The sequence below is a fragment of the Pocillopora verrucosa genome, chromosome 4 (genome assembly GCF_036669915.1).
Source record: "Pocillopora verrucosa isolate sample1 chromosome 4, ASM3666991v2, whole genome shotgun sequence".
NCBI classification, from domain to species: domain Eukaryota; kingdom Metazoa; phylum Cnidaria; class Anthozoa; order Scleractinia; family Pocilloporidae; genus Pocillopora; species Pocillopora verrucosa.
In genome coordinates, this window is record NC_089315.1 from 15,266,475 (window position 1) to 15,279,155 (window position 12,681).

The window sequence follows — 12,681 nt, forward strand, 5'->3', positions numbered from 1 at the left end:
ATGCGTATAAAACAAGCCAACCGAGAAGCCCAGAGCAAGTATCGGAATCAACTCACCAGAGGCCATATGAATCCCTCAACTATCAACTCCTTTGACAAAACTTACATGGAGGATACTTTCGCTCTTGCAAATGCTGTAACGAATCCACCGGAAAACAACATTGATATCAAAGTTTGTACTATATTCATAAGAAAATGTTAACTTCAATGTCGTCTACATAAAGCTCTCAGGAAAACAGTGCCTGAAAACTGATGGTAGATCGTTCCCTTTAATACCGTGTAAGAGAAGCCCTTATGACTTCGCTTTCCGTAGGAAGAGGCTATGACAACTCCTTATTTATACTGAGGACTTATTATTTGTGACTACGATTGCGATTGCTCCGTACTTTTTTTTTGTAAAGAGAGAAAGGTTATCTACCCATCCTTAATTCCTTGAAACTGACTTTTTATAACATGTATCAACCTTTAACACAAGAGTGAAAACAACATTCATGTCAATTCTGGTTTACGCCGGTTCCGCCACATGCAGAATTCATTACATTCAAGTTCGCTACACGTTCGCTGCTCATATGTCGAGTTCGCTTCATCAGCTCACCAAGTTCGCTAACACACAAAAAACAGGTATTCATTAACCTTAAAAGTTAGCAGTAGACTGACTCTTCTGCTATAGTTGAATGTGGAGAACAGCTAGCGAAATCGAACGTAGCGTAATTGAAATGTAGTAAAACTAGCTGTTACCTTAATTTCCCTGACGCAATAAAGCTTAGAAAACGAAGGATGTTTTTCAATCTCAGTTTCTGAAGTTTCACAATGTTATATATTATTTCCGTAAAATCCTCGACTTTTACTTCTAACTTGCCTGGCAATCGATTTCAGAAAACACTAAAAGAAAGGACTGTGCAAAAAACAATGGATTGAGGAACGAGCCGAGTGTGATGTTATCTGTCCACTCTGAAGAGTTATCTACTCCATATGAAGTTGATGTAGTGGTAAGGCTACGGGACAGCTAGCCTGGTTTCTTTCGTTCTTGTTTATGTGTCTCCCTGATGTTATGAGGATTGCTCCCCTATAGCGGAAAAACTGACTAACCACAGCAAATAAAAATAATTGTAATTGTAACAAAGAAGCAAGTTTTACATGAAAAGATGTACAATAAAAACCCCGCTAACTCGAAACGGCAGAATGCGATTTCCCTCTGACTACGGGTTTGACCTCTTTTTTTTTCCAGTTATTTACTATCTGCTGACTAGAACTCGGCTAACTCGAACTCCCTTTTAACTCAACTAGTTTTACTTTCCATTGGATAAAATTTACTTTAATAACTCGACCTTTAAGGAAAATCGTCGATAGGTAAACTTCAAAGTGTCAGATCAACATGTTCCAATCTTTAATCGCGTTGGATGCGAACGTGATAACATACATGAAAACATAACAGCGTAGATAATAACACGTTTAGCCAAATTTCCCAGACTAAGCGTTCTTATCAAAACGCTGCCATTAAAAAAATTACAAAATGAACGAAAATGACTGTTGATTGTGTAAGAATGGTAAAAAGAAGATTCCCTGTTTAGAATTAACAGGAATGGAAATTCAACACTAATTCCGATAGATCGGACCTCCGCTAACTCAAACCATTTTTTCGGTTCCCTAGGGAGTTCGAGTTATTTTTTCCTCAAAACGCTTTTGGCTCTTATAAGTATTTTAATTTTGAGAATATTCACAACCCATTTGGACGTTTTGAATCTACTTCAGAGCCTAACACAAGGTTCGCCCTTATTTCTTGACTTATCTGGTAGTAACAGGTACCTGTTGTTCTAAGAACCTTTTCACTGACCGTTTTAAAAGTATTGAAGCAAATTTATGGAAATCAGTTAAGCTGATCAAGATTTTACGCTACAATAGAAGCTTCCTCTGATTTCCTCTTAAGTGGTTTAAACTGCAGTGTTAATTTTTACTGGGAGCAATCAATTCAAACTGATTTGCGGTTTACGACACTTTTGGAGAACCTTTCCGACAATAAAAGGAATATTCTCTTATAGTGGAATAAAAGGAAAGAAGAGCTGTGGGTGCACTTACAAGAAGAAACAGAACAGTCCTTGACTAAAAATTGAATTTTTTTTGCAGTCCTTTTCCTTGATACGTTAGCAGTAATATCGAAAAGGATGAAAATCGAAATAACAAAGAGAATTAGTTTCTGCTAATAGTTCAAAGATGTATTGCAATTTACCCGATTAGGAATTCGAAGAATAGATATCATTAATTCATGAATATTCATTATATTGCTTTAAAAAAATCTGGGCCAATATGGTGCAACACGTTCACCTCACCATAACTGACTTTCCTCTTTTCTAAGTCCAAATTAATTAAACACAATCGCTGCAAAATCAAAAATCTCTGAAACTTCGAAATAGCATAACAATTTTTTTAATCCATAGGCTTTGGCTAGAACAATACGTTGCTCATTTTCCTAATTCAAATGTATGATTGCCTAAATGAGTTCTTCAAGCAAGTGGAATAATTTAATTCATCTCTCAAAAGCTAATGTCAAAGTTATGCATTAAGAATCAATATATTGAACAACAGAATTACTAAACGTCCGTCGCAAACGCTTACAACATATTGAACCCTCGCTTAGAGCTAAAGCACGACTATTTAGCTCTCGGTCATTGCTGTGTTCGCCACATAACACCTCTTGGTGACTAACCATGAGATGCATAACTCTACCAATTATAAAATCTATTCATTAGTATTGATTTTTGAAAGCAAAGTCGGATAGCTTGTTTTGTTATGGAACTACCAGACATCCCCTTTCCTTTATTACGAAGAATTTTGTTACATTTCAAGTAAGTTGCAAGACTAAGAAAGTATGTTTTTTAAATTATATTTTACTACCTTTATGTACTAGATTTTAAGAAATAACTCCTCTACCCTAAGTTTTTAAGTCAGACATATCGCAATTATTACAAACAGATACTATGTTGGTGCAACTTCAAATCTCTCGGAAAATTGCGCAATCTCGTTTCACATCTGTATTAAAAACAACGCACAAAAAGACTTTCTACGATATCAGTCATACCACGATTGAAATTTATTTTGGAAGAGACATTTCAAAACGAGGAGAGTTTTTACAATTGCTCATTCGTACACGTTCCAATATCAGTTCGATCTTATTTCATACTAGAGAAAACAAGAATTTATTTCAACTTAGACAATTCGCCACAAATTTTCTGAGGAATACGGTGAATAATTCTAGTGTCACATTTGTCCTTTATTTCACGAATAAACAACAACTTACCTGACGTTTCCAATGAAACAAACAACCACCAAAGCCAAAACAAAAAGGAACTCTAGTAGTGTAGGTCTTGGGCAAGAAGAGAAGACGAATGATAGCCAAGTCAGTCAACATTAGGGATCTCATTGTAATAGCAAGAACCCAAGTAACTTCAGACTTTGAATTCAAAACTAACCTAAACACAAATGAATCGATAAATTATAATGCCCCACGATTCACTAACTAAATACTCCACGACAGTATTAAAGTAAACGACCGTTTAAACACCTTACTGAACGTTTTTTTCATTCATGTCAGTTCAATTTGATCCTGTATTCGACGACCGGATTCGGCGAGATGATGACCACAACCGTTTGGTGTTTTGCCATTGCTATCTCAGTGTTACCTGTTTCCGTATCCTCGAAAAGTAACTCCAGTGGTAGATACAAACAATTGATATGTCTCTTAATTGATTAAATGCTTGAGTTTTTGGTATCTGCTCGTTATGCCAGATCTGTCGAAGGAGTTGTATCAGCATTCGTTTCCCGCGTCTTTCATCTAATTTAGCCTTTCGTGTAGTTATTTCTGCGAAGAAAAGGACGCATCTAGACATCTTTTTTCGTCGCATTAATTGACTTTTTGTGGCCCGATTATTAAAAGATTCGTCTTTAACGAAGTGTGTTCTAGTCGTGATTACGCACTTCCCCCTGACGTGTGTCACCATTTGGCAAAGAAAAGGAAATTTTCAATGTTGTCTGACTTCTATCAATACACCAAGGTGATTAAACCTACACAACTAACTTAAGACAGGCTACTAGCACTCTGAGACAACTTTAACACAGCATTGTTAGACAAAAGAGGGCGAAGAAAACGAGTTACCTTACCAAGCGATTCGAAATCAGTCAATCGCAGCTAACGAAAGCTAAGTAAAAAACCTGCACACTAGCAAAAAGGTTCTTTCAAGTTAACCTCTGTCTAAGGTTCCTTGACAAATGGTGTTTACAATGAAATTGTACTACTTAGGTTCTAAATAAGGTTCTTAATCCCTCAGTTAAAAAAGAGACTTTTATTCGTGGGTGTGGGTGTAACACTGAGCTTTATTCTAAACCTATAGTGTCCTGCCTTACATAGTTGACTGATAAAACAGTTAGAGATGTTACACAACTTTTGACGCATTGACAGTACAGTACTGTGATCTTGTTCCCTTTTTGTAACGAATACATTATACTATAATAAATTTGAAAAAACTCTATATTCTAAAAATAAGAACCTGTATTCAAATTTTAGCATAAAATGGTTCTTATGTGGAGAGTGCTTAAGTGGAAAATTTTAGCCTTGAGTTTTTACTATAACAGAGTCTTCCCACAAAAAGCATCCGGATAAAAGTGACCAATAAGCTTCACAAAACCAGAATTAGTTCAAGACCCGACTGACAGATAGGGTACCCCCGTCTCTGATGGTGAAGCCACTCAGTTGTCATAACTTTAGGTCACTGTTATTGATCTAACTACATGATTGGTCAAATTCATCTCAGGAAATTAGTTAAATTAAACCGATGAAACCGCCTTATTCTTGCTGTGCAATATTGTAACCGTGCGATTTCCTTTCAGAGGAATCGCAAAATGAAAGAAAAAGATTTCTCTGGGGCGAACCTACTGTTCCTCCTATTTTCGTTGTAGAAAAACCTCCGGTTGGCCTTCCTGACATTAATAGATGGACAGAAATTCAGCAAGGGACGCCCCCTTATTTTGTATCTCTCTTTGATCCTGTCACAAACACCCCTTTTTACCCAGCCTACAAAGTTTTACCCGACCTGGTAGCAAAACTTGGCAAGCATAAGGGGCCTCCCATAGGTTGGAAGGATCCTCCTGGTACATAAATGGCTATTCGGCAGTTATTTATTTCAAGACGGATTGGAGGACAATCAATCCATAACACAAATACGAAGGCTTGGAGTATACCCTGCATTACTAATAAAACACGCAACGTCAGTAAAGAAGAAGGGAAAGCCATCATATTGCTGCTTCTTAAATTTTTCCCGCACCGTTTCTCAGTACAGAAGTTATCTGTATTCATCCAAGAATGTGACTTATGATTATAGGTGTTCCCAGTGTCGACGATACTCATGCTCGAGCGAAAACAAAATCCAAACGTAGGTTCAAGAATGAACTTACCAAAAAGGCCATATGAATCCCTCAGGTATAAACTCATTTGACCCAAATTTCATGAAGGTAACTTTCACTCTTGCGAATGCTGTACCTCAGTTTGCGGCATCAAACAATGGACCTTGGGAGAAATTTGAGAAAAAAATAAGAGATTATACCAAAATTACCTGTGGGAGCCAAACCCGCCGGGGAACCCTCTACTTACTGACAGGCAGATCCGAAAATGGCCTCAATGGCGTACCGAAGCCGCACGTTACGAGCACATTTACAGTGATAAGCAATGATCATCATGACAGGACCCAGCTAAACCAGACACAAATGAGCGTAATTGACCTGAAGAAGCGCTTAAAGGCAGCAGCATCGACAACGAACGTGCATTTGTTTCCAGGAAATACAAATTGTGCTCGAAAAAACAAAAGACTATAATCATAAATCGCCGAGAGATAAATACTGGGAACAGGCTATAAGCATTCTCAAGGAACTGTTCTAGAAACCACCATATTCGTTCCTTTTATTGTAGACCCACTAAAACATACATATAAACCTTAATTTAAGACGTAACATAGTTGTAGATTAGCAATTAAATTGATCGAGTAAAAGCCTATTTGCCGTATGCTTAGAGTTAGGTAATGAATACTTTTATTCATTGCCGCAAGATATCTTAGTTGATTATGCTATAAAATGAATGCAACTTTATTTGTATGACTTTATACGTGGACGAACTAGTTTTACTTTCTATCTGCTAAATTTACTTTAATAAATCAAACTCTAGGGAAAATCGTCGATCGATAAACTTCAAAGTGTCACAACATAGCTCCAATCTTTAGTTGGGTTGAATACGAACGTGATAACATTCATGAAAACCTAATAGCGTATATAGAATAACATATTTAGCCAAATTTTCCAGACTAGACGTTCGTATCAAAAAGCCGCTATAAAATATTGCCAAATGAACGAAAATGACTGTTCATTGTGCAAGACACAAATTAGAGAAAGTTTAGTATGAAGAAGATGAATTGCTCCAAAGGCCATCTTTATCTTTTATTCAACTAAACAGCAGCATGAACTTTCACTGATAATTTAGTATCTGTGTCAAAACGGGATTTGTTTTTTGTTATCTGACCTCGTAGCCTGAAAATTATCTCATTCTCGACCTAAGAGAAAATTTAGAAACTACGTAAAATCATTGCCTTTTTTCAAATTCAGCGTTTTCCAAAACGCTTTTGGCTCTTAAAATCATTTTAATTTTAAGAATACTGACAGCCCATTTGGACATTCTGAACCTACTTCAGAGCCTAGCACAAGTTCCACCCTCATTTCCTTACTCATCTGGTAGTAACAGGTACCTATTCATCTCAAAACCTGGCGAATGACCTTTTAAAATTATTGACGAATATTTATGGAAATCCGGTTCGCTTATATCTTCAAAATTTCTCACAGCAATAGAAACCTCCTCTTTTCTCCTCTAACGTGGTTTAAACTGCAGGGTTTGGATTTAGTTTTTACTTGGATCAATCAATTAAAACCTATTTGCTCTTTACGATACTTTTGAAGACGAAGACACAAAAGAGCCCATGTCTAAAAATAGATTTTTTTTTACATTCCTTTTTCTTGATACGACCATTCCTAAGAGTATTCCTTTTTACTAATATCGAAAAGCATGAAAATCAAAGTAACAAAAAGAGTTACTAGGTTTATTGCTATTTAACCAACTAGGAATTCGAACAATAGACATCAGTAATTCATGAAAATACATTAGATTGCTTCAGAAAAAGTTGGGGTCGAGGGTGTAACACGTTAGCCTAACCCTACCTGACTTTCCTCGTTCCTAAGTCCAAATTAAAGAAACGCAATTGCTGCGTTTCTGAAACTTCAAAATAGCATAACTATTTTAATCCATAGCCTGTTGTCGGAAAAATACATTGCTCAGTTCCTAATTCAAATGAGTGATTGCCTAAATGAGTTCTTCAAGCAGGTGGAATACTTTCATACATCTTTCAAAAGCTAATGTCAAAGTCATCTATTAATGAAGAACACTAGAACAACAGAATTTCCGAACGTCCGTCGCAAACGTTTACAATATATTGAACCCTCGCTTCGAGCTACAGCACGACTCCTCGGCTTTCCGTTATTGCTGTGATCGCCACTTATCACTCTTGGTAAGTTACCATGGGATGCATAACCCTGCCACTTATTGAAATCTATATATAATTAGTGATCTTTAAAACAAAGTCGGATAGCTTGTTTTGTTTTAGAACTACCACACTTCCCCTTTCCTTTTTAATGAAAATCTGTGCCACATTTCAAGTAAGTTGCATTACGAAGAAAGTACGTTTTTTAAGTCGTATTTTATAAACTTTTCTTCGTGTGCTAGATGTTTCTATTTTAAGATGTTTCTATTTTTAGATGTTTGTATTTTTAGATGTTTCTATTGTTAGATGTTTCTATTCTATTTCCTCAGTGTCTATGCCACACAGGTCGCGGTAATTACAGACGGTACTATCTCTCGGCGCACTTTCACACCTTTTTCACACCTCGTTTCACACCTGTATTAAAAACAAAGTGCAAAGTCATACTACGATTTAAATTAACTTAAGACTTGAAACACATTTCAAAACGAGGAGAGCTTTACAATTGTTCGCTCAAATATGTTATTTCGGTAAGGTGCAACAAAATTAGCTTCCGAATCTCTACTTTAATGTTGTTTCTATATTGACTTTTTTTAGTCAGTTTATGTTTCCACTAATTTACAAATTTATGAATAAAATGATTCAATGACATCCTAAACATTCCTACTAGGGAAAAGAATTATCTCAACTCAGACAATTCACCAAAAATTTTCTAAGGAATAGAAATAATTCTAGTGTCACATTTGTCCTTAATCAAACAGACCAGACAAGTGTGTTGGCAAACTATCGACCAAGCGACCACAAAAACCCCCTCAGAAGACCTCTATTATTAAAAACACGAAAAAGCAGCTTCATTATCTTGTCTATCCACGTGCAGTTCCAATTTTTCCTTTAGTAATTTAGAGTATTAAAGAATTCAGTTCTTTCTCTCGATGCTACGTGTCCAACAAATGAAAAGGTAATTTAGTGTTAACAACTGAGTTGAAAGCTTAAATTTGCCGCCGTAAAGAGTTCAAAAAGCTGCCCTTTCGAGCGTTATCCCTTCGTCTATTGCTCTGACGAAGGGCTACCGCTCGAAAGGTCAGCTTTTTTTACTTTTTACGGTGGCCAATTTACGTTGTCAACTCAGTTGTTAACACTAAATTACCTGCTATACTCTCCCACCCACGCAGCACCAGACTTTCTTTAGAAACTTACCACCTTCAACCATTGTAAACCTTAGTTCAAAATCATAAAAAAAGGGGAAGGAAAAATGGATGAAAGTTAACGTATATTTTGCGACAATTCCATCATTACCATGTAGAAGGTTAAATTCCTTCAAGACATAATAGCCTGAGTTTATGATCTCCTGTTTATTTTCCGTCATATTCAGTTACTTAATAAGCTGTGTAATTTCATAATGTAACATACTAACCTGACGAAATTTGTCTTAATCCATGTTTAGTAAGCCGGGTTCATATTAAAAAATATGCTTGTTGCAAAAATGTAGGGCGACACAAGAAGACTATCTTTCTTACCAACGTCGTGTTACTACGATAACAATTTTTGGAATTCCTTTCCGTTCCGTTCAACGAATTCCCATTTAAATTCCTTTAAACTGATGTTATAACTTGATACCTGTTTGATGTCAATTTTAAAGTATTGGTAAGGCGCAGATAGGTGGAATCTAGTTAAAGAACCTCCAATGATAAAAGGAAGGCACCAGAGACTCTGTCCTTTTAACCCAAGTAACTTCTGACTTCGAATTCAAAACTTACCTGGACACAAATAAAGCACTGAATCCTACTACCTTATGATTGAAGTATTGAAGTAAACGACTGTCTAAGCACTTAACTGAACAGTTCTTCATTCATGTCACTTCATCTAGATCCTGCATAAGACGACAGGACCAAGAAAAATGAAGAAAACAACCATTTGGTGTTTAGTTATTGCTATCTCAGTGTTAGCCGTTACCGTGTCATCGAAAAGTAACTCCACTGGTAGATACAAACAATTTACATGTCTCTTAATTGATTACATGCGTGAGTCTACGGTATCTGTTCGTTGCGTCAGGTCTCTCGTGGGATTGTTTTAGCATTCGTTTCCCGCATCTTCCATTGAATTTAGGCTTCATGAAATTGTTTCTGCGAAGAAAAAGACACGTCTAGACTTGTTTTTTCGTCGCATGAATTGACTTTTGTGTCCTGATTGTTGAAAGATTTGTCTTTAAAGAAGTGTGTTCTGGTCATGGTTACGCACTTTCCCTTGACGTGCGTCCCGGTCGTGGGAGTTGATTATGGGTTGCGTTTTAAATAAAAAGAAAATAATGGTCGAACTTGTTGTCCTAATTTATACTTTATGTCTGGTCGTTGAAAAATTCATCTAGTAATCCAAGGAAATTAAACCCGCACCAACTAACTTAAGACAAGCTATTAGCGCTCTGATACGACTTTTTCACAGCATTACCAGAACTAAGAGGCCGATCAAAACGAGCTACCTTAAACAGCAATTCTAAAACCAATCAATTGCAGCTAACGAAAGCTACAGTAACATCCCGCATATAAGAACCTAAGTTTTTTTACGGTAACCTCCGCACGTTCTTATATAAATGGTGTTTACAGTGAAATTAGACTACTTAGCTTCTAAATCAGGCTCTCAATATTTGTTTAAAAAAGGGAAACCTCTCTTCGTGGGTGTAAGTGTGACACTGCGCTGTATGCCAGCCTCATATTACCCTGCTTTACATGGTTAACTTGTACACACAGTCGGATATGTTGCACAGCTATGGATGTATTGGCAGTACAGTACTGTGGTCTTATAACACTGCCGGTGGGTCATTGCCATCGATCTAACTACGTAATCGGTTAAGTTAATTCTAGTTAAGTTGTTAAATTAATCCGATAAAACTACCCTATCGTTGCTTTGCAATTTTGTCACCAATTATGTTTACTTTTCCTTCAGAGGAATCGCCAAATGAAGGGACAAGATTTTTCTCGAGCGGACTTCATGTGCCTCTTTTTTTCGTTGGAGGCAAGCGTCCAGTTGGCCTTCCTGACATTAATCGTGGGAAAGAACTTAAGCAAGGAACGCCCCCTTCTTTTGTTTCTCTCTTTGATCCAGTCACAAACACTCCTTTTTATTCAGCCTACAAAGTTTTACCCGGGCAGGCAAAGAACATTGGCAAGCATACGAGACCCAAAAATACACATTGGAAGAATCCTCCAGGTACGTAAATGGCTATTTGACAACTATTTATTACACGACCGATTGGAGCACAATCAATCCATAAAACAAATACAGAGACTGGGAGTATACCCTGCGTTACTTAAAAACACGCAACGTCACTAAAGAAGTGGGGAAAGCCATTATATTGCTTCTTCCTATTTTTTTTTCCGCGAAACAACCTTTGTTTTGCACAGAATCTCTATGTTTTCAAGAGAAATGAAAGTGCAGTTAGAATGCTTCATACTCCCATAATTTCAGAAAAGAGATAAAAAAGCGACATGATTCCCTGGAATGTTCAAAGATCGAACTTATGTAACTAGTAATTTTATCATCTTGGGAAAGACAAAAAATTACAATCATCGTCATCGCATTCAGAAGAATATGATTTGATAATTTAAATGTGAGAAGTTATCTGTATTCATGGAAGAATGTGGCTTATGATTATAGGTGTTCGTGGTGTCAATGATGCTTATATGCTAGCCAACGCAGAAGCTAAAAGAAAGTTCAAGGGTCAACAAATTGCCAGGGGCCATATGAACCCCAGCGCTATCAATTCCTTTGACACAAGTTTCATGAAAGCTACTTTCACTTTTACAAATGCTGTACCTCAGTTTACGAAATCAAACAGCGGACCTTGGCAGCAATTTGAGAAAAAGATAAGAAATTATGCCAAAACTACCTGTGGGAGTCAAACCCGCCGAGGAACCCTTTACCTACTGACAGGCAGATCCGAAAATGGCCTCAAGGGCGTTACGAAGCCGTCCATTACCAATACATTTAAAGTGGCAACTAAAAAAATACGCCTTGATACTCCTCGAGCTATTTGGACGGCGGGATGTTGTGTGTGGAAGGTGACCGGAAGGCCAAGAGCAGAGTCCTTTGCAGTGATGAGCAACAATCATTATGACAAAACCAAGCTACATCAAACACAAATGAGAGTAACTGACCTGGAGATGTACTTGACGGCAGCAACGAAAGTAAAGTTGTTTCCAGGATATCCAGATTGTGCTAAAAACTACCATCCCCTACCATAATAAATCGTCCAGAAATAAATAATAAGAACAGGCTCTAACATTCTAAAGAAATTGTTCTAGAGACCGTCATAAAAACAAAACCGAAAAATTCGTTCTTTCATCACAGACCCCCGTAAAACATGCATGTAAAACCTTAATTTAAGAGGGAACATTAGTAGATGTTAGCATTTAAAATTCGTCAAGTAAAAGCCTATTTGCCATGGGTTTCGAGTTAGGCAATGAATAATTGTATTAATTGCATGCAGCAAGATATCTTAGTTGATTGTGCAATAAAATGGATGGGATCTTTACTTGAAGGACTTTGTGCGTAGAAAAGCTCGCGAAATTCATCTCAGTCCACTCCATTGCACTCTAATACAATTTGAACAAACCCAACTCCACTCTAGTTCACCATAAGAAATTCTAGCCAGCCATTTCCGACCCTCTACAATCCAACCCAATCTACTAGTTTTAATTTCAAAGTACTTCAGCCAAATTCGTCAAAACAATTTATTCCAAATCAGTCTAATCCACTATAAAAGGGTAAGTTTCTAAGAAACTGCGGTGCTGCGTCTATGAGAGTATAAAAGGGCAATTTCAAGTGAAATAGTGTTCACTTGCTTGGATTATAGTGGATAAGGTAATTTAGTATTATCAATTGAGTTGATAACGTAAATTGGCCATCGTAACGAGTTTCAAAGCTTAGCCCTTCGTCATTCGCTCTAACGAAGGGCTAACGCTCGAAACGTCAGCTTCGTAACTCATTACGGCGGCTAATTTACGTTATCAACTGAGTTGATAATACGAAATTACCTAATCCTCTAAAATCCAAGCAATTAAACTCTAGTTCACTTGTGTCCACCCCGATACCTTCTTAATAGAGTGTCTCTGCAAGAGCGG

General features: G+C 37.0%; 1 protein-coding gene and 1 pseudogene across 1 annotated transcript; both read left to right on the top strand.

Moving 5' to 3' along the window:
• LOC131795855 (uncharacterized) lies at positions 1 to 5,861 on the top strand (annotated as a pseudogene).
• Positions 5,862 to 7,294: 1,433 nt separating this feature from the next.
• Positions 7,295 to 12,073, top strand: LOC131796288 (uncharacterized). Its single transcript, XM_059113877.2, has 4 exons — positions 7,295 to 7,594; positions 9,432 to 9,543; positions 10,505 to 10,768; positions 11,216 to 12,073. The coding sequence occupies exons 2-4, from the start codon at positions 9,462 to 9,464 to the stop codon at positions 11,800 to 11,802; spliced, it is 933 nt and encodes a 310-aa protein (XP_058969860.2). The 5' UTR covers positions 7,295 to 7,594; positions 9,432 to 9,461; the 3' UTR covers positions 11,803 to 12,073.
• The last annotated feature ends 608 nt before the right edge of the window (positions 12,074 to 12,681 follow it).